Here is a 25,846-nt window from a genome sequence, read left to right as displayed (position 1 = left end):
CATCAGCTGGGTTCAAATTTTCACAGACACTGCAAAAAATTATTGTTGAAAGCATCCCAGGGGAGCGGAGATTGTTATAGATGCAAACTGGGACAACCCCATTGTGATGATTGTGTGCAATAGAGACATAGACACTGTACATGACAGCCATGTTGTGAGGCCTCAGCCATTTTGTCTCTCCTCTCCTCCCTCTTGAAATGGAATTTATAGCTGTAAGTTGAACGGATGTCAAAAGGGCCTCTTATCTTAACAAAAACACAGATAGATGAAGCTCCAGGACTGTAAACCACTAATTAGTCTGGTGCAGGAGGTCTGCTTTGAAAACCATTTTCCTCTGCCCGAATGTAAAACAATAACTTAGTCAGTCATGACCTGTTAGACTATTAGGGCTCTAGGAATACAGAGCGTGCCATAAAATGTCCATTCCACATGTAACAATTCATAAAGTTCAGCAAGAACTGGGCACAATAATATTAAGTATATATTTGGATAGACCATTTTAATGTGAGTCAAACAAGGCCTTACATATATATTAGCACCTAGGAAGGGGAAGAAAGCAGTCTCTTCCCTCCTGGGTGACAAGGGTACACTGTGTTTGGTATCCTTGGTGGTGAAATATAATTTTGAATATTATCCTGCCAGTTGCTAGGATACCACCTGCACCTATTGAAGGTTATTGACTTGATCATAACCTTGGTTATCTTCTAGCACCCCATCCCCAAACTGGATGATTGGTCATTTGTTCTCAGGCGACACCACTTTAATATCATAGAAAAGGACTGACAGGCTGGGGAAAAGACAGCTCTCGTTTGACATCAATCAGGAAACATCTAACGGACTTGAGAGCCAAGGCAATCTGCCTTCTGAACTCCTTTCTTTCTTTTCTTTGTTTTATTGTTCTCTTTGTCTTTGTAACACCTTTTTTCTGTAAATATTTTAATTGCACCATTTTGACCTTTTTAGTAATAAACCCTATTTTGAAAAGTGTTGAAACTGTCTCTAAAGCTTTTAATGCAAACTAAAGAATCCCTGTCTCTTGAAGAGTGATACTGTATGTAATAATTCTGTGAACATACTTGTCTGCGGTGACAGCGTGTGTTAGACATTTATGCTAATATCATAGTGTTACTGCTAGGATTTATGAGTTTCCTTCTTCTCTGTAAAAAGGTGGTGGTGGCAGTGTGAAGGGTTAATTGCTTAATTAACCTGACCCAGTAACAATTGCTCTCAGGCTGCTGGCACATAGATTGTAGTCCCGCGAGCTGGAAAATCTTTGTGCAGGGTGTTGCTGATTGTGGCATTGTTACACAAGTGACAGCGTGGTGTGAGATCGGCTGGTCCTTCGGTCATGTGTTGGTGAGCAGGGCAGGGGTCGAGCGCCGCGTTCCGTCACACCCATATGAATGTCTATGGTTTTGGCATGAGATTTCTAAACAAATTCAAATAGATGTGATGGTCAGGTGTTTGCTAACTGTATCACTCCCCAATCCCTCCAGACATGCAGTGTCCTTAGAGGTATTTGAAAATGCAGGTCATATGACAAATATTGAAGGGTACATTGCAGTAAATGTTGAGAGCTTTCAGAGGGTTATTGAAATTCTGCAAGCTCCTTTCAGATTTCTGAGAAAAGTTTTGAACTGGCTGCATGCGTAAGGGGCTGAGAACTCTCTATGGAGCACTGATGCCATTGTTACAAAATCAGGGATGGCTTTAGGTTCCTTCGCAACAGTAACCATTTTTTTTTAAACATTTCCCTTTAAAAATTTCTAGGCGAAGAAAAAGTGACATTAAGGGCTAGGCACCTACATAATTCAGCACAGGTGACACTGTTGCAGTGTTTAACTGTCAAATAATACAGTATCCGTTCTTGAATTGATTATATCTTTTGGTGGCGCTGAGCTCTTCAAATAAAGGAGAGCAGCTGTCATAAAATAGAATTCTTTGCATCAACGATGAATTCCTCATATTAAAGGTACCAGATCGCTGAGCAAATAATTACCTATCAAACATGACATAATGGTCTTTTTATATATACCACCATGAAAGAGGTCGAATTTATGGGCTTGCAAATGCGATTTAGATTGAAGTGATAAATTGAAGGCAGAGTCACCATCCTTCAAGCAGACATTCTTACTGGTTTATTTAAAGTAAATTTGTGGTGTAGCAAAGCCAAGTAAACTGGTGTAAACAGTGTCTGTTGCTATTAACCATTTTGGCTCTGGCAATATGGAACAGAGCAATTTTTCCATCATTATTATGGGCCTATTGATTCACCTATAACTTTTCCATTACTTAGATAACAAAGTAATGCATATGTAATTTATTTTCAAGACAGACAAGGCTTTCTTTATACATGATACCTTTCAGATATATATATATTTTTTAATGTAATCTAAAGATAAAAAAATAAAATGAAAATAACTTTTTTCTAGTTTGACCAATGTTAATTTAACATCTTGATGCTGGTGCCTCCTGGCCCTTTAAGTGTTTCAGAAGCAAGGAGGCAGGGCGGGGTTTTATGGTCATGTGACCGCTGTGATTCGCCGTCATGGCAGTCACATGGTCGGAAAAGGTCCCGATCAAAAGGGGAGATTGGGACCTTTCCAGGAGTTGCGGACATATGTTTAAGAAAAAATGAGGAAGGCTTGAAAAAGGAGCGCACTTCCGCCTTCCACGGCCAGTGCATGCTCCGAAACGCGTCGCAGTGCACCCTGGGATCTGACGTCATCATGGCCACGCCACCACTACGTTCCAGCGTGCGTCCCATCCGGCTCTGAGGGAGGACGTGCATGCCGGCCAGCCTCACCGCTGTTTCCCTCCAGCCACCACGCTGGTCCAGCCGAGAGCTGACCTCCCCACATCGCAGTAAGATGACAGCTTTTCACCCGGATTACCACCCCACCGTTAACTATTGTTAACCACGGTTTTTAAGCTTATGATTACTTCACACATGTGAGTGTTTCTACATTTAGACTTGAATAAAAAGACTTATTGCACTTAGAGGCGCTTCTCTCCTTTTCTCGTTGTGGACATATTTACTGGGAGCACACAGGACGCACACTCTCAGCACATATGTAATTTCTAATTGCACGCAAATATGCGGCCACTTGGCATCAAGGCCCAGGCGCTGAGAGGCCGCATATTTGTGTGCGGTCGGTGTCAAGGGGTTAAGACAACTATAAATAAAAAGTACAAATTTTACTCTATAAATTGTCTTGTTTCTCTTTAAAATTAAATTTCTGATTAAGGGAATGGGTATCTTGTTTTGACAGGTGCTGGCTCCCACTTCTGCTTGGATCACCTAGCCGATCAGAGCTGAAGTTTGCTCCCCTTCTCTTTGCCCTGAGCTTTCTGGGACACATCACAAGTCCAATTCCCAATGGGACCATTCACAAAGGGCAGTGTGGCTCGCACATGTGTAGTAAGATGCCAGCTGTGAAACAGCTAGGGTTTACAGCTGGCTTCTATTGGTAAAAATGCCAGAGTTGGGGACCCAAAGACTGGAGAAGAACCAGTTTGGTGAGGACAGCACTGGATCCATGCACAGGTAAGTATCCTTATATTAGAAGTCAGCAGCTACACTATTTGTAGCTGCTGACATTTGTGCTTTGAGGGGGGCAATGAAGATCCTTTTCCCATTATTTTAACCTGGTGATCTGGCCAGTGACACACCTGTCTTGGACTTGGTTCACATCTGTGTGGGTGGTGCCACTGCGGGACCTGCACAAATACCTGCAGCTGCACCATCCACACAGGAATGCGGGACCCGTGGGCAGGTGCCATTAATTCTAATGGCACGCAGCCCGCACTGGAAATCACAACCATACTGGGAACCTTGGTTCCTATGTGAGCTGCGATTTCTGAAGAAGTCCAGGGACCTATTCCCTGTGTGTCCCAGGGCACGGGAGTCCATTCAAATGAATGGGCTCTCATGCCTGTGAAAAATGTGGCCTGCCACACATATCAACCTAGCGTTAGGGTGGCAGCTCTATCTATGGAGGAGCAATGAAGCCACCCTTGGACAGCAGCATCATCTATGTGAATGCAGCATCGGTCCGAGTGTGAAAACTCAACGATCACATAACCGCTGATCGCTGAGTTCTCGTAGCCATCTGAGCAGAGAGAGGTGACTGTCAGTCATCGCTGTCTGCTCTGCTCCCCCCCCCAGTGCTCACTGGAGCGCTGGGCTGTGGAGGGGGAGAGAGCAGCTGGCTCTGGCTTTCAGTGGATCACTGAGAGGCTGAGCCAGGTGGCCCTCCAGAAGTCAAAGTTGGGATATTTCCCCAGCCTGGACTTGCTGGGTGATCGCAGGAGTCAAAAACGGGTCACAGGAGTGCAGAGCGAACTGCACTCCTGTGTTCCACAGGAGAAGAACAGCAAAAAGAGCTTTGGCTGTACTTCTCCTTTAAATGTTTGTTTTAGTTACTGTGGCCCCTTGTACAGTGACACTCCAGGTATGGTGCCTTACATAGTGTTGTCACTCTGACAGTGTAAATGTGCTTTCAAGAGGAAACCGTAAGGGATAGATTCTTCAGAGTGGGGTTGCTTCTTCATTTCCCAATAAATATGGTGGAAGGATGTCCACAAGCAAGCTTCCAGGCTAAGTTTAACTAGTCTTAAAGATGCTCCCTCCCATCTCCTGCATAATCCTGATCTATCCTCTTGCTGTTCAGGATGTCTATATACACTGGGCGGTAAGTGGTTAAAGTAGAATGCCAGGCTAAACTTAACCAGCTTTAAAAATGTTTCCCGCCCCCCTTAACATCTATGCTGGCTAACCTATGTAAGAAAGATGCACTGTATATACTTACCTATTTTCAGCCCACTCTAGTCCAGTCACACAATCCCTTGTGTCCACTAGCATTGGCTACAGGGGAAAAGAGAGAGCATTTAATAAAGGCAGAATCTGCCTGTGAGCAGTGATGTCACCATGGACTCCCATGGCCCATCCATTGTCGGCGGTCCCTCCTCTCCCCTCCAGCTGCAGCTGACACAGGGGAGCTGGATCACGTGACCGGACTGGAACAGGCTGAAAACAAATAATTATATACTGTACATATTTTTTACACAGGTAAGTCAGCATAGGTGTTAGGAGAGGGTTAGGGAACATTTTTTACAACTATTAAGGTTTAGCATGGAATTCTAACCACAGGGTAGAAACACGAATTCATAGACATGGATTTTCTAAGAGGCAAACACAGAACTGAAAATCCTTTGGCAAGTAAACTATTTGACATATGTGTATTTCAAATGTGTATTTGGTTGTCTAACATTTAGCTTTGAAATCACAAAAGGAACATGGAACATAATCTTTTTTAATATGTCTGTCTGCCCATATGGCCATCTGCATCTTCTTTTCTTTCTTTTGTATTTTCTTTTCTGTTTAAATAATACAACATGCTGTAGATCTGTTCCTGCTGGTTACTGTCTTATAAATTGCACTCAGTGGAAATTATGGGAACAGTTTAAAGACCATTTTCATTTAATCTTCATTCAGTTTTCGGTCCTTCTGTTATAATTTTTTGTAATGACCAGTGAAAAAGCAATTGGAAAGGACATGCTGAAAACCCAGTCAGTGTTTGGAGGAAGGGTTAGCAAAGAAATAAATGTTAGTATTATTACAGATACTTATATAGCGTTTACACAGCGCCAGAGGCGGACTGACCATTTGGAAACTCGGGCACTGCCCGAGGGCCCAGGGTCAGTAGGGGGCCCCATGAGATACCCCTGGTACCTTTTTCATAGGCTTTTATGAGTTTGGGCAAGGACACAGGGGCCCCATGATCCCCTATTGCCCAGGGGCCCCATGAGTTGTCAGTCTGCCCCTCCACAGAGCTTTACATATATATTGCACATTCACATCAGTCCCTAACCCTCAAGGGGCGTACAATCTAAGGTCCCTAATTCACATTCTTACATACACATACTAGGGACAATTTAGACAGGATTCAATTAACCTACCAGCATGTCTTTGGAGTGTGGGAGGAAGCTGGAGTACCTGGAGGAAACCCACATGGGCACAAGGAGAGCATGCAAACTCCAGGCTGGTGGTGCTGTGGTTGGGATTTGAACCAATGATCCTAGTGCCGCCAGGTGGAAGTGCTAACCTCTTAGCCACTGTGCTGCCCCCATTAAAATAGTATTACTTCTGCTTCATTTGAATGGGCCGCAATTTACACTGGATCGCACAAAATCACATTGGATTGCACTACTTTTCAAAATTGCACCAAACTCCATGACACTACAATACCATGTGATCTGGTGCAAGCAAAAGCACTGTGTTTGCAATCTGTATTTGGGGTGCTGTTAACAATGTATTGGCACCCGCAGCAAATCACAAAGGCAATGTGTTTTGAACATGGTGCAGGAAACGTGCCCCTTTTTTGAACCATGTTCTGGTGTGAATCGACCCTAAAAGTTCTGTAATTGTCAAACTGAATCTGCAGCTCCCAGTTGTCCCTCTATTGGAACCAAATCCTTCTGTTGTTCTTCCCTCTTAAGGTGTCTCTCTTTTTGGTCTGATATCTAGACCTCTATTAAAATAACGTATTATTTAACAACTGAAAGTGTTATACTACACTGAAACTTTCATTCTGCCTTTAAATTATTTATTTTTAAAAAGCCATTATAAAGGAAAGGCAGTGTTTTTTTTCCCACTTGTAGAGTTAAATAATGTTGGACTTGATATCAGCCGTTCAATTGTTTGGAGGACACAGGAATTGTAAGGGCATTCGGCGGGCTGTTCGGCCGCCATGCCCCACAATGCTCTGCTCTCTGACAGTGCATTGTGATTAGTCAAAGCAATGCACCTGACCACAGAGGGTGCACATGACATCAAAAGAATGCGGGATCACCCAGTTGATGTCACCGGGTGGCCCTAGCCCTTAGATATTTAAGAATTGTCAGATGGCCAGGAGCCAGCGTCAAGAGCGGAGCAGTTTTTTTCTTTTTGGGGTCAGCAGTGGTGGCTTGTATTGTGATTGATGTTGGATCTACTTCGGGGGACATTTTTTTATTTTTGTTTTTAACAAAGGACTTGTCAAATACTGTCTTCTGTCATTTTTTATACTTTTTTTTTTTTTTATGAATGAGTACCATGTACCTCATACTCATTCACATAGAGAGGGAGCGGGATCTGAGGGGTTACGTTTTGAAAGGGGGCTTCCAGATTCTGATACGCCCCCCGCCTGCAGACCTCCACAACCACCAGCCACGGTTGTGGGGAAGAGGCCCTTCTCATAAACATGGGGACAAGGTGCTTTGGGAGGGGAGCCCCCCTGCCCCAAAGCATCCCCCCATGTTGAGGGCATGTGGCCTGGTATGGATCGGGGGGGTGCTCGCTCGTCCTCCCTTTTCCTGACCTGCCGGGGTGCATGCTCAGATAATGGTCTGGTATGGATTTTGGGGTGGATCCCCACACCATTTTTTGCCGGCAATTCTTTTTACATGCAGCTGTCAGCGGGGAACCCCACTGACAGCTAAAATATTACAGAATGTGTTCACTACTAAAATTCATAATTACTTAATAATAGAACTCATGCAGTATTTTAGTATCTGTGCGGTATCTTACCACATACTCCGATGCGGTAAGATAACGCTTAGAAAATTGTTCTGGTTTGAAGTCCGCTGTCCATTAGGTTACAATGTTTGACCAAGAACCGAACAGGGGGGAGTTAACCAATCATTTTTTGCATATTGATTCTTTATGATCCGTGTAACCGGGTGGTGTGTCTATTGCCTACATACTCTACGGCATAAGGTGTCCCTCTTTCTCATTTCAGAAAGTTGGAGATATGTGAATGTGCTGTTGAGTAGCGGGCAGCATTATCTGTCAATTTGTAACTGTATTATTGGAGTATTGTATTCAAGAGTTCCACCAAAGTCCTCAAAAGTCCAGTGGAATTTATTGCTTTCTAGTAGTCCGTATTTGTAGTATTTGCATGGGCAGACAACCTTAGCTATATGGCAATATTTGGTCCTGGTGATAAGTTGTTCAGCTACCGAGCATTGCATCTTGGGACACAAGAGGTGGTTTGCCTATTTTTCCAATATTCAAAAGTGAGTAACTTGGATGGACTCAGGCAATGATTTGGAGAAGCTACCAGTCAAAGTACAGGAATGTTGTGATGCATTGTGAAACCGCTCACAATATTAGACTTAGGGGCTTATTCATATTGCTATTGGGTCTCTGGGTATCGGGGTATTTTTTAATAAATAGACTTTTTACAGTGAGTGATGTCAGCACAGGTTTACTTTAAAGTGCAAGAACACTGTTGGGGGGTGGGGGGGGGGGGTAGTCGGAGGGATGAGTGCCCAGCATGGATTTTTTGACACAGTGACCCCGGCCCGGCAGCACTGCAGTATGAGCATCTAAACTTCCCCAATGTCTGACTGTCTGTGACCTGCCTTGATTTCTGGGCCTGACAAGGTGGGGCCAGAACAGGTTTTAAAAATCCATGACTGTTCTGGACAAATCTGGACAGTTGACCGCTATGCTATTTATACTGTATGTATTTGATAATTCAACAGTATGATTGCCTGGCCCAAATGTAAAATTTGGTTCCTGTCCACCTGGGAGTTATGGATTTTCCCACCTACTTATACATTTTCAGTTCATCCTATTGCATTCTCCAATAAAAAAAAAAAATGAAAGAGTACCTTCTTAATCCTTAGGCCTCAAGACTTTCAATAGCAAGGACACTACTGGGAGAATATACTGTATAATTTAATATTTTCAGCCCACATTAAAGACACTCCACTTCTGCACCTACCATATCCCTTCTTCTATAGCATATAAAGATCTTAGACCAAATCATACATATATTTGCACCATCTTTGCTCCTGGCTTCAATGATCACAGTTTCTGCGTTTTTTTTCAACTCTGCTCATTGCAATATTTAGCATTGGAAACATGACTTAAACTTGAGCGTGTGTTCCACCCATTTGAAATTCAATAAATCTCTTGGAAAGAAAAAATTAATAAATGTCCAACGGGCAGAACAGGAATTAGGAATTTAAGTGATCTCAATAATAAAGTCCCAATGAGATATAAGAAACTGGTGCTTTCAACTCTCCAGAATTTGTCAAGACAGTCAATATGTTCTTTTTTGGTACTTAAAGTAATGTCTGACAGCATGATATCAACCATAAGAGAACATAAACATCAGAGGCCTTCTTTACAAGACCAACACTACCAGCCTTCATAACAACTGGGTTCCACCTAGAAAAGAAATCACATAAAAAGGATGAAAATGCTACTTTTTTTGGAGAAACAGATAAGGAAACTTGTTACAGAGTATAATAAAGAACAACTTGATCGCTTCTCCCTTTGATTTGCTCCTGATATGGCATGTTCTGTCATTTGCTACATATAACAATGCTTGAAGACTGTTACTGCTCTTTCACAGAACACATCTGAAAGATCTAAATCCCATCTCTGTAATGGATGCCTATTACAAGGGCTATTTTGTGCTCTAATTATGTTTTGGATGCTTCCAGAGTACATTATACAGTTTTATCTGCAACTGCAGAACATGATAAGCCTCATTCAGAAGTCTTTAAATTACTTTTGCAGGTTGTGCTGTGAGATCAGGTTGGCTTGGGTTGCAAAGAGACTTATGGCAAGGTCACTTCTGCTTTACAACGGACAGTATAGAAGGCAGGATGACCGCTGTTATGAGCTGTCAGTCTGTTTTATATTTGATATAGCTGCATTCATTTGAGTAGCTTCTACAAAAAAAAAACAAATAAAAACAGTTTGAATTTTGAATAGCAGAAAATAGAAAAACAGTAACTTGTTACACTTTATGCAACTGTACAAAAAGTGTGCAATAATAGAACAAGTGGGTGATTATATATAGAATATCTTCAACTAGCTATGTGCCACTATATTCACATCAGTTATTTGGGTATATAATACAATATGCAGGAAACTACGGGGGTTTGAGTAGGGGTAGATACAAGACCAGTCATCCTGCACAATCCTGCTGCAGAACATATTTGGAAGAAAGGACACCAGGAATCAACAAACAATACATGACTTCCTGTAGTTGGAGAATATTTTTTGCTTGCAGTTCAGCTTTAAAGTGGAAGGGAAGTCAAAGCCTCACTGAGTTTAAATCTACTCCCACCCCCATTCTAAGCCTATTTTATCTACCCTGTAAAAAGAAAGACCCATATACCTATTCTGAAGTCGCTCCAGTCCAGTCACATGAATGGGTCCTAGCACCAGCTTTAATGCAGAGGAGGGACAGCTGCCAATGAATGCCTCACAGTAAGCCTATGGGTGACATCATCACCCAGGTTCTGCAGCCATTGTTGGAGATCTCTCATCTACACTGAAGCTGGAACTGATAAGATCATGTGACCAGACTGAAACAACTTCATAATCGGTAAGTATAGACCTCTTTTCTATTATAGGGTAGACATAGGCTTAGAATGGGGGGGGGGGGGGGGGTTTGTTTAAGCATAGTTGGGTTTAGAATTGCCTTCCACTTTAAATATTAGAATCTCTGGGTTGCCAATAGTGAGTTTTGCCCTGACTTTCTTGTTAGTACAGTAGTCACTAGACCAGGACCTGAGCAGAAATCTCTTCAAGAAGATAAAGACAGTTGGTTAGTATTGGTATTGCTAGAAAGTGGAAGGGTTAGAGCCTCAGTCACTTTTAACACTGGAGATCAGGTCATAATGTAAAATAATTTCTATCCCAAGCTTCATGCTGAAAACAAGAGTAGGTTAAAACATTTTTGATTGGCTTATAGAACCATGGATAATGTAGAATGGTTTAGGACTTGCATGTATTTAGGCTCATTCCCCTTATGTCTCAGTTTGAAATATTTCTATGATAATTCTCAGTTCCTTCACAGGTTCATCTGACCTCATACTCAATTCATGTGTCCTACACTAACCACCTTCTGTTCCATAAAGTTAATCTTGCATTCCTATTGAAATGTATGGAAAGAAAAGCAGTTCTGCCACTATAAAAAGATGGTATACAGAGACCCTAAGGCTTAGTTTACAGTCACTGTAGAGGGGCAGTAAAAATAAGTGGTCACCACCACCCCCCCCCCAAACTGCCCAAAGGCAAAAGCAGCTATATGGAAGTATACACATGCCAATGCAACAATAGTCCTCCCACCAAACAAGACATTCAAATAAATGAACCACCACGGCGTGCATTACAGTGTGGTGGTGCAATACACCATTTAAAGAGTGCTCCACTATGATTCATCCTTTAGACGGCAAAGCATGCGTAAACAAGCCATTAAGCTGCAGTACGATTGTTTTTCTTTTTACTTTGCTTTGATAAATAAGAATATTTGTCTTGAAGATCACATATGCATCCTCAAAAAAACTGTCTGCATCAGATCGGATATCATGTGGGTTTCTGGCCACTGAATGAAGATAATCTAATGAATAAATAATGAATTAATTTGCCCGCTGATTTCCTTCCAAATAGTGGAACATTTCTGACAGCATGTTGTCTTGGCACAGGACTTCTATACTTTCTAATGGACGAGCTATTTAGATCTCTAAGTACGTCCTATAAACAATTTTCTCAAGGGCGGCTGTGTAAACTAGCTGAACTACTAAACCAGACTTCCAAAATGATTTGCTCTCAGTGATTGCCATCCTTTAAAGTCAATGATTTAATGAGAGACAAATTGTGTCAGTACCAATGGCAGTGACATGCTCTCCAGGAGTGGACCTTTTTTTCTGGTCCTCTTTAAAATGGATTTAACAAGCTATGAACATTTTTCAAGTTGCTGTCAACTGGCATAAGTGAAATTGCTGTAACCATTTAGTAATTATTGACCTGCGTTCTTCAGAACAGTGATGCTAGCTTAAAGTTAAACTGTGCTTTGCTAAAACTGGATAAAGCAACAGGTACACTTTAATGATGCTTCCTCAGGAGCTTATAGTTTCCATCTTTTTGCCCACCCATGTGCTATTCATTGATCAGGTGTGAGGAGAAGAGATCCATTGTAAGTCACTCTATTCTGGGCTTACACAAGGCTGAGCATCTCCCCGTCCTTGACTAACTGGACTAACCATGACACAGCAGTCATGTCACATAAGCGAAAGAGGAATGAGTTACACACCTTATACCTGAATATAGTGGTGGGGGAGTGAAGGCAAGGTGAGTATGGGCTACAAGCAGCGCTGTGGATAAGGGGGTACTGTCACGGATCCACGATCGCCGCCACCAACAGGCGACAATCCCGCGACTAACAGTAATACGTCACGCCCACGGCGTCTGACCCCAGACCTTCTCGCCAAACTCGTGATCGAAGGACCGGCCGATCTAAAACCGCGGTGTGACACGCGTAACAAGGCCACACTCAGCTGCACCCAGCACAGCGATTGCCCAGCTAATGGACTACAATCGGTGCCTGCAGCCTAAATGCGCTTGTTACTGGGTTGGGTTAATTACGCAACTAACCCTCTACTGCCACCACCACTTTTGTCGGAGACTGGGAAACTCCCGTTATCAAATATACACTATAATGATTGAAATATTGATCTATATAGCGCGGCCCGCGGACCTGCTATACAGAGATATAACAAACAGTAGCGTCTCTTCAAAGGCAGGGATTTGTGAATTGCAAGTAAGCGCTTAGAAACAGTTTAACACTTTCAGAAAGAAAGATTTATTACTAACAGGGTCAAAACAGGTGCAAGACAATATTTACAAAGAGATGTCACAAATATATATATATATATATATATATATATATGTATAAAGACACAGCAAAGAGATAATTAGGAAGAAGATTACAGGGTTAAGTTACTTGCCCATATGCCTGGGTTTGCAGATCCAAGTTATAGAGCAGGGTGAGTTCTTGATCTCCTTTTGTTACAATGTTGCAGGGAGATCTCTGTGTGTGTCAAGCTCTAACTCACTTGTCTCTCTTAAAAGTCCCTCTCAAAGGGGAGGGGGGCTCTTACTACACGTTTTGGGAGTGGTCAGTGGGAAACTGAATTAACTATAGCTTCCCAGGGAGCTGGTTGAATCAGATGTGGGCAAGGAGGATGATCAGTATGGTGGTGGGGGGGGGGGGGGGTAAATACTGGAATTGATCCTCTGTATGGCTCTTTCTGCAACAGCTGAAAGCTGGCTTCTTCTCCTCTCCCTCCTGCTGACTTTTAGCTGCTGCAGAGTGCCATACAGGGGATCAGTTTCAGTAATTACCCCTCCGCCATAACAATCACCCCCCCTCTGCACCATACATTTCCACCTACTGGCCAGGCCCCCTTGTGTGCCCCCAACCCCACACTGTTTCCAGCTTCCTTCCTCTCCTGCCCACCGGCAGCTGCAAGCACACAATAGGATCCTTCAGGATGGAGAGTGGGGGAAGGGTCCAGGAAATATGTCACATTTACCAGCCCCTCCTTTTCCGGAATGAACACAATAAGTGATTGGTACCAATCACTCATTGTGTTCATAACTGCAGCATAGTAAACTGTTGGGTTTTTTTTTGGGGGGGGTCTGTCAGGTTGGCTGTATGGGGCCCCATGGTTTCTAACAGCAGTCCTGGCTGCCAGGTAGAGGGGCAAAGCACAGGTTAGCTATAGTGTTCCTAAACAGGGCTGGCACCATGAATTGCATCCCAGGTGATTTACTGAATATTTTGTTGTCAATAAGTTGTTCATATCAGGGGTCTCCAAACATTCTAAGCAAAGGGCTGGTTTACTGTCCTTCAGATTTCAGGGGGCTGGACTGGACTTTGGCCAGTAGTAATAAAAAATGCTGTAGCATCAGTGGGAATAGACAAAGCCTCAAGCGTTTTGGTCAGGGGGAGTAAACAAGTACATAGTGCCTGTGGTCAATAGTAAGAAAAATATTGCCCTATCATTGGTGTTAGTGGGAGGAATAGAGCCCCGTCATTGGTATTAGAGGGAGAAATAGTGCCTGTGGTCAGTAGTAGGAAAAAGTGTGCCAGATCATCGGTATTAGTTGGAGGAATAGTGTGCCATCATTGTGTCAGCGGGAAGAATAGTGCTCCACTGTTGGTTTCAGTGGGAGGAATACTGCCCCACTGCTTGTGTCAGTGGGGAGAATTGTTTTCCACTGTTGGTATCAGTAGGACAAATACTGCCCCACTCTTGCTGTCAGAGGGAGAAATAGTGCCGCACTGCTTGTATCAGTGGGAGGAATAGTGCCCCAATGTTGGTGTTAGTGGGAGGAGTAGTGCCCCATTGTTGATGTCAATAGGAGGAAAAGTGCCCCATCCTGAATGTCAGTGGGAGGAATTGTGCTCCATCATTGGTATCAGTTGAAGGGATAGTGCTCCATCACTGACATTAGTGGGAGGAATAGTGCTCTATCATTGGTGTCAGTGGAAGGAATGATGCCGCCTCTGTGATGTCAGTGAGAGGAAGAGTGCCTCATATCAGTTGAAGGAACAGTGCCCCAAGGCAAACAAATGGCCACAGCTTAGAGACCACAGTTTTCTATTATTAAACACTGAAACCATGAATAAGGGAAAGACCACAGCTTAATTGGGTCATGCAATCTCACATAAAATTAACCATCATTACCATGCAAACATGTGCATTCACACATAGATGGTGAGCAAATTTTGAATTACATCTAAAACCAAAACTTGTTTTCCTTTGAGAATGTTGCCATCTGAGATCCAAAGCATCCAATGTCCAATATCATCCAGGGTACTCTTTTCTTGTTTCAGCCTCAATTAATGGATGATTCTGCCATTGGGGTTAATTTACTAAAACTGGAGCTCTCAGAATCTGGTGCAGCTGTGCATGGTAGTCAGTTTCTAACTTTAGCTTGTTCAATTAAGCTTTGACAATAATACCTGGAAGTTGTTTGGTTTCAATGGAGAGCTGCACCAGATTTTGTGCTCTCCAGTTTAGGTAAATAAACCCCATTGAATGGCAAACTCCTCACTAATACATCAACATTACTAAACAGTAACTTTTATTGTCTTCAAAACATAATGCAATGTTTTAAGGCCCCCATGGACTCGTTCCTCAAGGAGACAATGAGCATTTCTGAAGGTGGGGATGCTGTGATTGGTTTGTTGTGCTATTTAAACTTCGTATCTGTTGCATACTTCAAGGGGATAAACAGTAACCAACAAACCAAGAGCTGACAAGGTACTGTGTCATCCTCTAACCATCAGGAAGGGTAGGAATCACTCCAAGGGGCTGAAGTCTTTAATGTTATTGCCTTTGACTTCTAGTTTCAAGTTTTAGTTTTTTCAAATAAAAGCCTATCCCAAGGGCAGACTGACCATTTAGAAACTCAGGCAGGGCCCGGGGTCAGTAGAGGGCCCCATGAGATGCCCCTGGTACCTTTTTCATAGGCTTTTTTGAGTTTGGGCAAGGACACAGGGGCCCCATGAGTTGTCAGTCCGCCCTGGCCTATCCTTTTAGGAAACCATCCCAGCAAAGACACTTAAAGTGATATTGAAGCAACATTTTTTTTTCTCACTAAAATAACAAACATGTCACACTTACCTGCTCTGTGCAATAGTTTTGCACAGAGCAACCTCAATCCTCTTCTTCCCCCACCAGTGCTCCTGGCTCCTCCTCCCTTCTGAGTGCCCCCATAGGAAGCTAATCTGTGCAGAGAGCAGCCCCAATCCTCTTCTTTTTGGGTCCTCTGCCAGTGGTCCTGGATCCACCACCCCTACCGAGTGCCCCCAGTAGCAAGCCTCTTGCTATGGGAGCACTCAAGCAGGCTTGCGCCCGAGCCGCACTGCTGTAAATGGAGCCCACTCTCTCCTCATTGGCTCACTGGCTGTGATTGACAGTAGCAGGAGCCAATGGCTTCCATTTCTGTGTGTTCCAATGTGAAAAAAGAGAGACCAGGGAGAGCCCCAGCTCTCATGCATATCGCTGGATTGAGATGGGTCAGAGGTAAGTATTGGAAGGTGGCTGATGGGGAGGCTGCACCCAGAAGGTGCACCCATGGAATGCAGTAAGGTAAAAAAGCTTCTGCTTAAAAACCTTTGTGCCACTATGAAATGCATGCTCCCAACCATCAAGGTTTGCTTACCAGCTTTTCACTCGCTTGCGAGCTTTTCGCTTGCAAGGGGGTGTATAAGAGTGACATCACCGTGATCTCAGAGTAGCATAATGGCCTAGGGTTTTATCATACAAACACAGGGTCATGTCACATATATGTATTTGTTTTTAAATTAAATCATCCATATAGAACTTTTCTCCCTGTGGACTCAGGGCACTTTTCAAATTGGGTTTGGGAGGCAGCTATATTGGGCCATCTAGGGCCCATTTTTAAACCGGAACCAATTAAACTATGCAGGCAGTGTGCTGCACATAAGAAGTGCTGACGAATAAGCCACTGTGCAACCTGCAGCTGGTACAATTTAGCCAGCAGTGCCATTAGGGACAGAAAATGAGTTCCAAGGTAAAAATCTGAGCCATTCTAACTCCTGAATAATTTAAATGCAAGCCCGTCATGTGTGACAGGGGTGTACCCTTTAAACATCTGTCAAAAACTGGTTATTTCACATTTTTGGAAGCCCTTGCATTATTAAAACCATAAATGCAAGCTAATGGTATAATTCATTTAAATATTATTCATTAAAGCCTCCAGAATTAATTTAATCTGATCTTAAAATATAAAAAAAGGGAAGATGCTAGCGGTAGTTCTATAGATTAGCCCTTCTATCTTAAATAGTGTGCTATTTTTTCTTAATTACAGTCATTAATCAACTTCATCAGATAATGTAGCAGCGAGGGTATAGGTAATATCCATAAGAGATGGAGCCCTGAGCAAAGCTATTTGCTGTAGCCGGAGAGAAGGAATTTTTTTTTTGTTTCTGTGTTAGAGGTTTAGTGGTGAGGATGGGTACATTTGAGGAGGTGGCGAATGTGGCATCCTCTTATCCATGTGTACTAATACCATAGGTATTGCTGAGTTTAATTATAGATACCATCCTGACATGGTATAATTTATACTTCACTCACAGTCACAAAATACAAAGCAACCATTTGCATCCAAAAAAGGAGACACGTTGAGTAGTTAATTAGCTAAAGAACAAATTAAATCTTTTCCACCGCTTCTCTCTTTTTAACTTTTTAAGAAGGCCTGGTAAAATGTTAGTCTGCGGTTGCCAAATGACAATCTCTGTTCTTTGTATCTGCCTTTTCAAATCAAATGAGGTCAGGAGATGTAAAGAGGCAAGGAGCAGGTCATGTGATCATCCATCTGCCTTCATTTTGTCCTAATGTCTTTACAGATGTCAGCTTATAATAAAACTAGAGCAAGGTATTTATTAAAACGGTATATTAAAAGCTGTATATGTCCTTAAAAAGAACCGTACAAGTGTCAAATTAGTCATGGATCCAATTGATAATGGAGAGGGGATGTCACTATCTGAGATACAGCAGTAATACTCCAGGGTCCCATGCCAATCAGCTGCTATGATGCTTAATGAACACAGGAGGACACTTGCTTGGCACAGGTGCCAATCAGAAAATACTTCCAAAGAATTCTGAATGGACGAGGTGGAGAGACGGGAAGTGATAGGGTGATCTCCAGTTTGTCTCTTTAGAGAAAGCTTTGCATTTATTGAGAAAATGAAAGATGTTGTCTAAATGGCACCCATGCTGATCAAGCGACCCTGTTTGTTTACTGAGTGGCAGCAACGCAGCAACTCAGTATGAGACCTGAAACTTAGCAGCGATCACTGTAGTAGCTGTGCTGGCTACAATGATTTCCTGCTTCAAGGGGGATCAGAGAGGCATAGCACAAGCATGCTTACACTGGTACAAACTGGATCAAAGTAGCTATGCAAAAATTCACCTTTTACCTATTTTTTTTTATCAAAGTACCCAAGTAAGAAAACCATGGCCATACTGGGATCCAAGAAAAGAAATTATATCAATGTGTTTTTGCTGAGCACATTCTGCACAGTGTGCTCCCAGCACAGAGACAGAGCTGCCAGTGATAATTCTGCGTCTCATACTATTGAACAGGAACCAGGAGGCCCAGTTGGCAATCACCTGAGCGCTGGGATTGCCTCTGAATGGCTATTACAATGATCAGTCACTGTACAGCCCATCCCATGTTGTTTTCTCTTCTTGAATGGAGAGTAAGATACATTGTACATTTTTCTCCTTGCTAAAGGAGAAAATTGTAAGCAAAAAAAAGTGTGCAAACAAAATAAAAATAAAATAATAAAAAAGATAAAATAGCTAGATCAGGGTTTGATCTAGGTTAGTGGCAAAGTTAGGTTTAGAGTGAAATGTCATGGTAAAAGCAGGGGCGGACTGACCATTTGGAAACTCGGGCACTGCCCGAGGGCCCGGGGTCAGTAGGGGGCCCCATGAGATGCCCCTCGTACCTTTTTCATAGGCTTTTTTGAGTCTGGGCAAGGACACAGGGGCCCCATGATCCCCTATTGCCCGGGGGCCCCATGAGTTGTCAGTCCGCCCCTGGGTCAAAGTCAACAGTCACAATCAAAGGCTGGGGTCAAAGGTCAGGGTCAGTGTATTTTAGGTAGGCTTAAAAAAAAAAGCATTTTTTAATTTAGTATCTGTGTCAGTGGGTTTAAAGTGCATTATTGTTTTTGGGCTTTACCACAACAAACAACCTACACCTATGTGGTATTGTTGCAACTGTCAGAAGCAGGAGAATTTATTTTGGGTTGATCTTTGGTGGTAGATTATGGTAATAGCAAGAAATATACAGCTAAATTTAGAAAAAAATGATTTTTTTTTACTATTTTGTGCAGGTTTTTCTTTGATAAAAAAAAAATCAGGTATAATTCATGTGGATACACTATGTAGTTGTGATGATATGTACAGTTTTACTAATACTTGTCAAAGTAGTAAAACTGTGTTCAGATGATAAGATTTGTTTTAGCCTCCATCAGATAGGGATTAACTAGGCATTCTATACTGTAAGTATATAAGTTTCAGAATAATATGACAAAAACATTTTCTGCATCTATTCCCTTCCTGAGATAGTAATTCTCCCTGCTGACTTAAAGGAACATGTTTGGAATCTTCAGCTCCAGGTTGAATCGTCTTACTCAGCACTGTGCGGCTGTGTCAGCATTTCAGTCGAGAGCTTGGAACCCCACACAACGGCTGCCTTGGGACATCTGAAACCATTAAACTCTCTCCCTTTAATTAGTCCTTTCTACATGGTTATGCACAAATTACACGTTAACCTTGGTTCTTTCCTGTCACCATTATACTACGACAGCTGATTTACATCAACATCTGTGCAAATATTTATTCTGCTATTTAGACAGTTATCAGTTTGCCAGCACATAATGCATTAGCATTAAAGCATTCCAACACAAGGTGATGTATTCAATTCCATGCATGTGATTCATTTTTTTTTTCACGAAAATGTGTTTCATTTAAATTAGAGTAGTGTGTGGGCAAAAACAAAAAAGAAATGTCGCTGTTTTATTATGATTCCTTTTTCAGACCTTTGCTCTGTAGACAAAGAATAGAAGCCTAAACAAAAGACTGAACAGATGTACACGGTATAAAGTAACACACGTTACAGAATATTGATGAGTACCTAATTCAGATTTAGTTTTAATCTGCTCCCATTGTTGGGAATCAGCACATTGCAGGTCTGAGAGTACCAGCATTGGCCAATACAGGCTGCCCTGTATCATGTGTGCATAATTGTTCAGGAGGGAATGAATCTGCTACATTGCTTGAGGTGGGTGTTTGACATGGATCCTTATTAGGTTGTTATATTGAAAGCTAAAGTCTCTTCCCTTTTAAGGGATTGAGCGCCATCCACTGGGAATTAACTTGCTTGTGCTAGCCGAGTGGCTAATGTTTATTTTTTTTTTTTACTTGGATAGGATGTTTCCCAGTGTTTTGCAGAACCTGCAGAAGTAGGACCTCCTAAACCCATGAAATGCGTTGCATAACCATTGACGATCCCTGCTCCTTCCTGAATTTATCGTCATGCAGGACTTTGAGAAATATCTTATTCATAATAAATAAAGATATGGGAAATCCGCTCAAGGGAGGAAAGGCCAGTGGTTAACTGTAAAACAAGCATTTTACATGTTGTGAAATGTATTGTTGTATGTTTTAATAATGGGCCATCTATGATCCCTATGAGCCATGATCCCTTAAAGTGATACATATTCTCTTTGTGTCTTTCTTTTACAGGCCAGGAAAACATAGTATACAAGTGTCCCTCAAATCACATCCTTTGCATTGGAACCAAAACATGTATCCACCTGTCAAAGCTCTGCAATGGAGTCCTAGACTGCAGTGATGGCTACGATGAAGGAGTGCACTGTCGTGGTAAGTCCTTTACATACGTCTTTACATACGTCTTCCTTGATAGCACAGACTCTAGCTATCACTGGTGCCTGAATGATTGCAAAATGTTCATAGATCCTGATAAATAAGGCTATAAACCAGTGACTGTACATTTGTGTGATTATTAATTTCTACATATGAATGTAAATAAAAGAAATACAAATTTTAAGTATTTGTATAGTATAATAAGTATATGTAAAACCCAGAATAGATCATTTTTAAAAATAATCATGAAATAAAATAACAAAATGGCTAAGAGAGAATGCCAGACCCTTACAATGGTGGCCTGTGAAAAAGTGTCCCCTTTTATTTGAGGTCTGTGTTGAGGTATTAGCTATGATGAGAGACCCACTGAGGGTCAATACATGTGAGTCTGGAGGGCTCTGTTATATTCCCACAAGTAAATAGTATCTCAACAGCTACAGTGGGTTCCAATTACATTCATTAAGTTGCTCTGTAGAGGTGCCCCCGTAGATTTGTGGTATATAGAAGAGGTACTCCCTTAAATTGGTGGTCACTGGTCAGTGCCAAAAATGCCCTGATACCGTAGTGGTTAGAGGGAAGAATTTTGCTTACATTAGTTGGCCCTTTTAAATTGTTGGTCACTGGCCCTTTGCCACTGTTCCTACAGAGTGATGTTGGTGTTGTAAGACATAGAACTCTAGAGGCATCATCAAAAAGGAACCCCTAGCAACCTCTGGATGAACCCTGGCAGGGGAAGGCTGGTCTGAAGTGTGGGATGGGAACATTGCTTGATTTGGCATGTCTAGGATGTACAGTTGAAATACTGGTTGAGAAAGGATTGTCTACTGTAAACCTGACCATAGATGGACTGAAAGTTTGAGATATTTATGGCCATTCCCATTCCAGAGAAGTTGATTGAATGACTTACATCTCTTGAGACTGTCGCCACCCCATGAAGTCAGAAACGCAACCCTCCATGATCACAGATAGAGAAAACCCCTGTCTCCATGCAGAATGTGCTTGATTGCTCTTGATGCCCTGGAGTCATGATCCTGAGTCCTCTGGGGGTAAAATTCTCAGGAAGGAAAAGGACAAAAAGTCCACCAGTATTATGATTGTCAGAGGCACCCACTGGAGTGTGTAGTGGGATTGTGGTGTATCTATAGATGGATTGATGTCCTGAAGTTGGATGTCAACATCAGCTAACAAGACATTGTAGGGGGAGAATGTACAGCATGTTAAAGAATGTATTTGGCCAATATTTTATTTTTTTCCTAAATACAGTATAGCAGATTGAAACACTTGATGGCTTATCACTTGCTTTCTATGTACTATTATCTGGGAGACACAACAGGAAGTTGGAGGAAATTTCCCAAAGTGAGAAGATTCCGCTCTTAGATAAATAAAACAGGTGTTACCGTTGGAAGATTTCTGCTTCTCTCTCGTTCTGTGAAAAACCCTTAGTTTCCTTCTAGGTGGCAATGGTCACCAGTACAAATAGAGGGGTGAATTTCTCTAATGAAGACACAGACATCACTCTGTCCAAAACTGAATAAAATGGTTTTGCCTACAAATACGCTTTAAGCCCTGGATAATACAGTATATTAGATAATCTATTGTATATATAAACCAAAGTCTTTTCTTTTGTGTTGCAATGTACATTTTAATGTGCACATTTCTGGCAGCCACATATGGAGCTGCATGTTGGACCAAGCAGAAAAAAAAAAGTCTTGGTATGAATATGAAAGGAAATTGCTTATGGGAATATGTAGATGTATACAGATATGTATTGGAATACAGAGTGAGGATATGCAGACATAATAGCAAGCGTTATGAAAAATACAGTCTAAGGCAACTAGATACAGCAATCAATGATAACATGCATTGCACATCTAATTTGGGCTGGTAATCTTAAACGGATGACTGAGGATCATATGCCAAAAATTATCCAAGAAGCAAAATTATGTAGAAAAAGATATATTAACCAAGCCAGAGCACAATGCTTGGATGAAAGTATTAAAGATGTAAGGATGATCGTAGCTAGGCAACAGTGGGATGCCGGCAAACACAGATTCATAGAGGAAGTTACTTCATCAAGCCTTGACTTTCACTAAGTTATTGTGCAAGTGAATTAAAGAGTGAATTAATCAATTAATGAATGCTTGAATAAAGTAAGGAATGAAAGCATGAATGATGAAGAATGTGATCAGCTTTAGGGCCCCCTTGAAGCTAAAGCGATATTAAACCCAACACCAAAAACGTAATATACTGCAGCTTAACAATCATTAGATGTGGTGGCTGCATCTGTTTTATTTTTCCCTCTGGTTCACCTTGTGATCTGGCCTGTAACACACCTTCTGTATTAGAGTGCCTCCACTCTGGATGATGGAGCACAGGGGGAACAGCAGACAACGGCGTTGTCAGTGTGTGTGTGTGTGTGTGGGGGGGGGGGGGTGGGGGCGGAGTGTTAAATGTTTTAGTAGATTTATATACACTAACACATTGAAGCCAAACATCAGGTAACACTTTATAAGCAATCATAGTAAACATTTTTTTTTCCCTTTTGGGATAAAGGTTTTATATAAATACATAAAAGCTGATCATTGTAAGCACCTGAGCTAGGCAAATATTAATTGTATCCCCTCCCTCTTAGATTGTAAGCTCCAAGGAGCAGGCCCCTCCTAACCCTCTTGTATTGAATTGTATTGTTGCTGTATTGTCTCCCTTTATATTGTAAAGCGCTAAGCAAACTGTTGGCGCTATATAAATCCTGTATAATAATAATAATCTTTTACAGATATATTTTTTTCTCTGCTCCTATAAAGAGTTGCTATTTGATTGACCCATGCCCTGATTTTTCATCTGTTCCCACTTTTTTTTTCATTTTCAACACCTACAACTTTCCATACAGTAAAACAGCAGACACCAAATGCTAGGTGTATTTCTGGAAAACTTTTAAACTCTTGTAAACTCTTTCTTGTAATAACAGAAAAATAAAAAAAAATTGGCATCTGAGAAACACAAAGCATAATTGCTATGTACCAAATACAGTATTTCCACGATCAATACAATTACCCAGCCAAAGGTCTTTTCATTCCAAGAACAGGGCAGTTAGCAGCGGGTCATCAGCTGCCATTAGGAGGAAGCTGATTTCACGGTAGTCCTGGATCTCATTGTCTTGCCATTTACTTGTCAGAAAGAATCATCCTGCCTTCCCACATCTAATTAGTAAAGTAGATCTTAATGTGAAGTCCTGCTACAACATTATTATCACACAAAGAAAACATTATGGTAATTCCAGAGAGGTAAATGTGGGAAGCAATAATGCATTGCTATGTGGAAGGAGGAGAAATGGAAGATGTAAAATAGTTACAGTGCTGTTAAATAAGAAAATTGAAGTCATTAACAACTGCGGAAGATCACATTTTAGTATGCATATATGATTTAACTTGAAAAGAACTGACTATGACGAGATTTATGCAAGTATTTGAAAATTTAGTGTTACATTTTTATACATGTGCAGCCTTATTGTTATAAAAAATTTTCTGAGCCTTATTTAGCTTCATTTACTTTATCTTAACCTAACCTTTCAGCTTAAGTGTCAGTAATAGGAGGTTGTCGCAAATGTGCGCGGACGCGGGATTGCTGCCACCAATATGCGACGATCCCACGATCGCTGTCACCAATATGTGATGACCGTGGCGTCAGACCCCAGCCCTTCTCACTAAACTCGTGACCAAAGGACTAGCCAATCTAAAACCGCGATGTCACGTGCGTAACAATGCCACACCCAGCACAATGATTTTCCAGCTAATTAGACCACAATCTATGTACCGGCAGCCTGAGCGATTGTTGCTGGCTTAGGTTAATTACGCAATTAACCCTTCACACTGCCACCACCTCCTTTTTGTATAGAGAAAGAGGAAACTCGGCTATACCAGCAATAACACTATAATGATTGAGATGATTGAGATAATCATCTGCCTAACACGGTCACCGCAGGCCGGGTATACAGAGGGTTAAACAAACACAGTAGCGCTCTTTTTAGAGACAGGAATTCGTAAATTGCAATTAAGAGCTATAGAAACAGTTCAACACTTTCAGAAGGAAAGATTTATTACTGAAAAGTCAAAAAGGGATGCAATAAAAATATTTACAGAACAAAGATGTAACCAATATATATATAAATATACAGAGAACAACAGCACAGCAAAGAGATAACAGGGAGAGGTTAAAAGGTTAAATTACTTGCCAAAGTCCTGGGTTAGCAGATCAGGTTTCAGAGCAAAAGGCAAAAGTTCCAGTATCCACCAGCAGGTGTCTCCCAGCTGTCAGCAGATCCCAGTAATCAATCTCCACCTGGTTCTGACTGCTGGAAGAGTGTATAGTTCCTCCTCTACTACAACCCCTGTCATAATGTATGGAATCACCACTCTTGAAAAATGTTTGTTTAATTGTGTAGAAAAAAAAACCAATCACAGACATACCTCAAAACTATTTTCATTTAACATTCCAACCTTCTGGCTTTAAAAAAAAACACTAAAAAGAGTAAAAAAAAAGAAAAAACTGTAGTCAGTTTTTGCAGATCAAGCAGAGGAAAAAATATGGCATTATTAAAATCCGAGGAAAATATTATGAAATCATGAAAAAACCACACTATAGTACACTAATAGTACTTTGTTGTAGCATCTCTGGCTTTTATAACAGCTTGAATCCTCATGGATTTGACTATCGACAAACAGTGTTCTTCATCAATCCGACTCTAACTTTCTCTTATTGCAGTTTCCAGATCAGCTTTGCAGGTTGGAGACTTGTCATGGAACATTTTCTTTCATTTCCACCATAGATTTTCAATTGGATTGAGGTCTGGACTATTTGCAGGCCATGCCATTGACATCATGGGGTTTATTTGCTAAAGCTGGAGAGTCCAAAATCAGACTCCCTTCTGCATAGAAACCAATCAGCTTCCAGGTTTCATTGCCAAAGCTTCATTGAACAAGCTGAGGTTAGAAGCTGATTGGTTTCTATGCAGAAGGGAGTCTAATTTTGGACTCTCCAGCTTTAGTAAATAAACCCCATATGTCTTTATGGAAGGAAAGTTTTTCACGCTTTTTGCCCTATGGCAAGATGCATTCTCATCCTGAAAAATGATGTCATCATCACCAAACATACTTTCAACTGATGGAATAAGAAAAGTGTCCAAAGTCTCAATATAAACTTGTGCATTTATTGAAGATTTAATGACCGTTATCTCCCCCGTACCTTTACCTGACATGCAACCCCATATCATCAATGATTGTGGAAGTTTGCATGTTTTCTTCAGGCAGTCATCTTTATACATTTCATTGGAACAGCACCAAACAAAAGTTCCAGCACCATCACCCTGCTCAATGCAGATATGTGATTCAACATGGAATATCACTTTCATCCCGTCATCCACAGTCCATGATTGCTTTTCTTTAGCCCATTGTAACCTTGGTTTTTTTTCTCTTTAGGTGTTAATGATGGTTTTTTTTTGGCTTTTCTGTATGTAAATCCCATTTCCTTTAGACGATGACTTACAGTTCAGTCATAGTCATTGATT

At 41.5% G+C, this 25,846-nt stretch overlaps 1 protein-coding gene across 1 annotated transcript in view; it reads left to right on the top strand.

Moving 5' to 3' along the window:
- LRP1B (LDL receptor related protein 1B) overlaps positions 1–25,846 on the top strand; it is a 2,076,109-nt gene that overhangs the window by 643,493 nt on the left and 1,406,770 nt on the right. Inside the window, exon 3 of the mRNA XM_089653623.1 lies at positions 20,143–20,280. Coding sequence (XP_089509749.1) covers positions 20,143–20,280 — 138 coding nt within the window. The remainder of the gene's footprint in view (positions 1–20,142; positions 20,281–25,846) is intronic.

Source organism: Staurois parvus, unplaced genomic scaffold, assembly GCF_062004578.1.
Source record: "Staurois parvus isolate SC_StPar_1 unplaced genomic scaffold, SC_StPar_1.0 ptg000716l, whole genome shotgun sequence".
Taxonomy (NCBI): Eukaryota; Metazoa; Chordata; class Amphibia; order Anura; family Ranidae; genus Staurois; species Staurois parvus.
The sequence above is the reverse complement of the archived record's forward strand: the minus strand, read 5'-3'. Positions and strand labels throughout refer to the sequence as shown.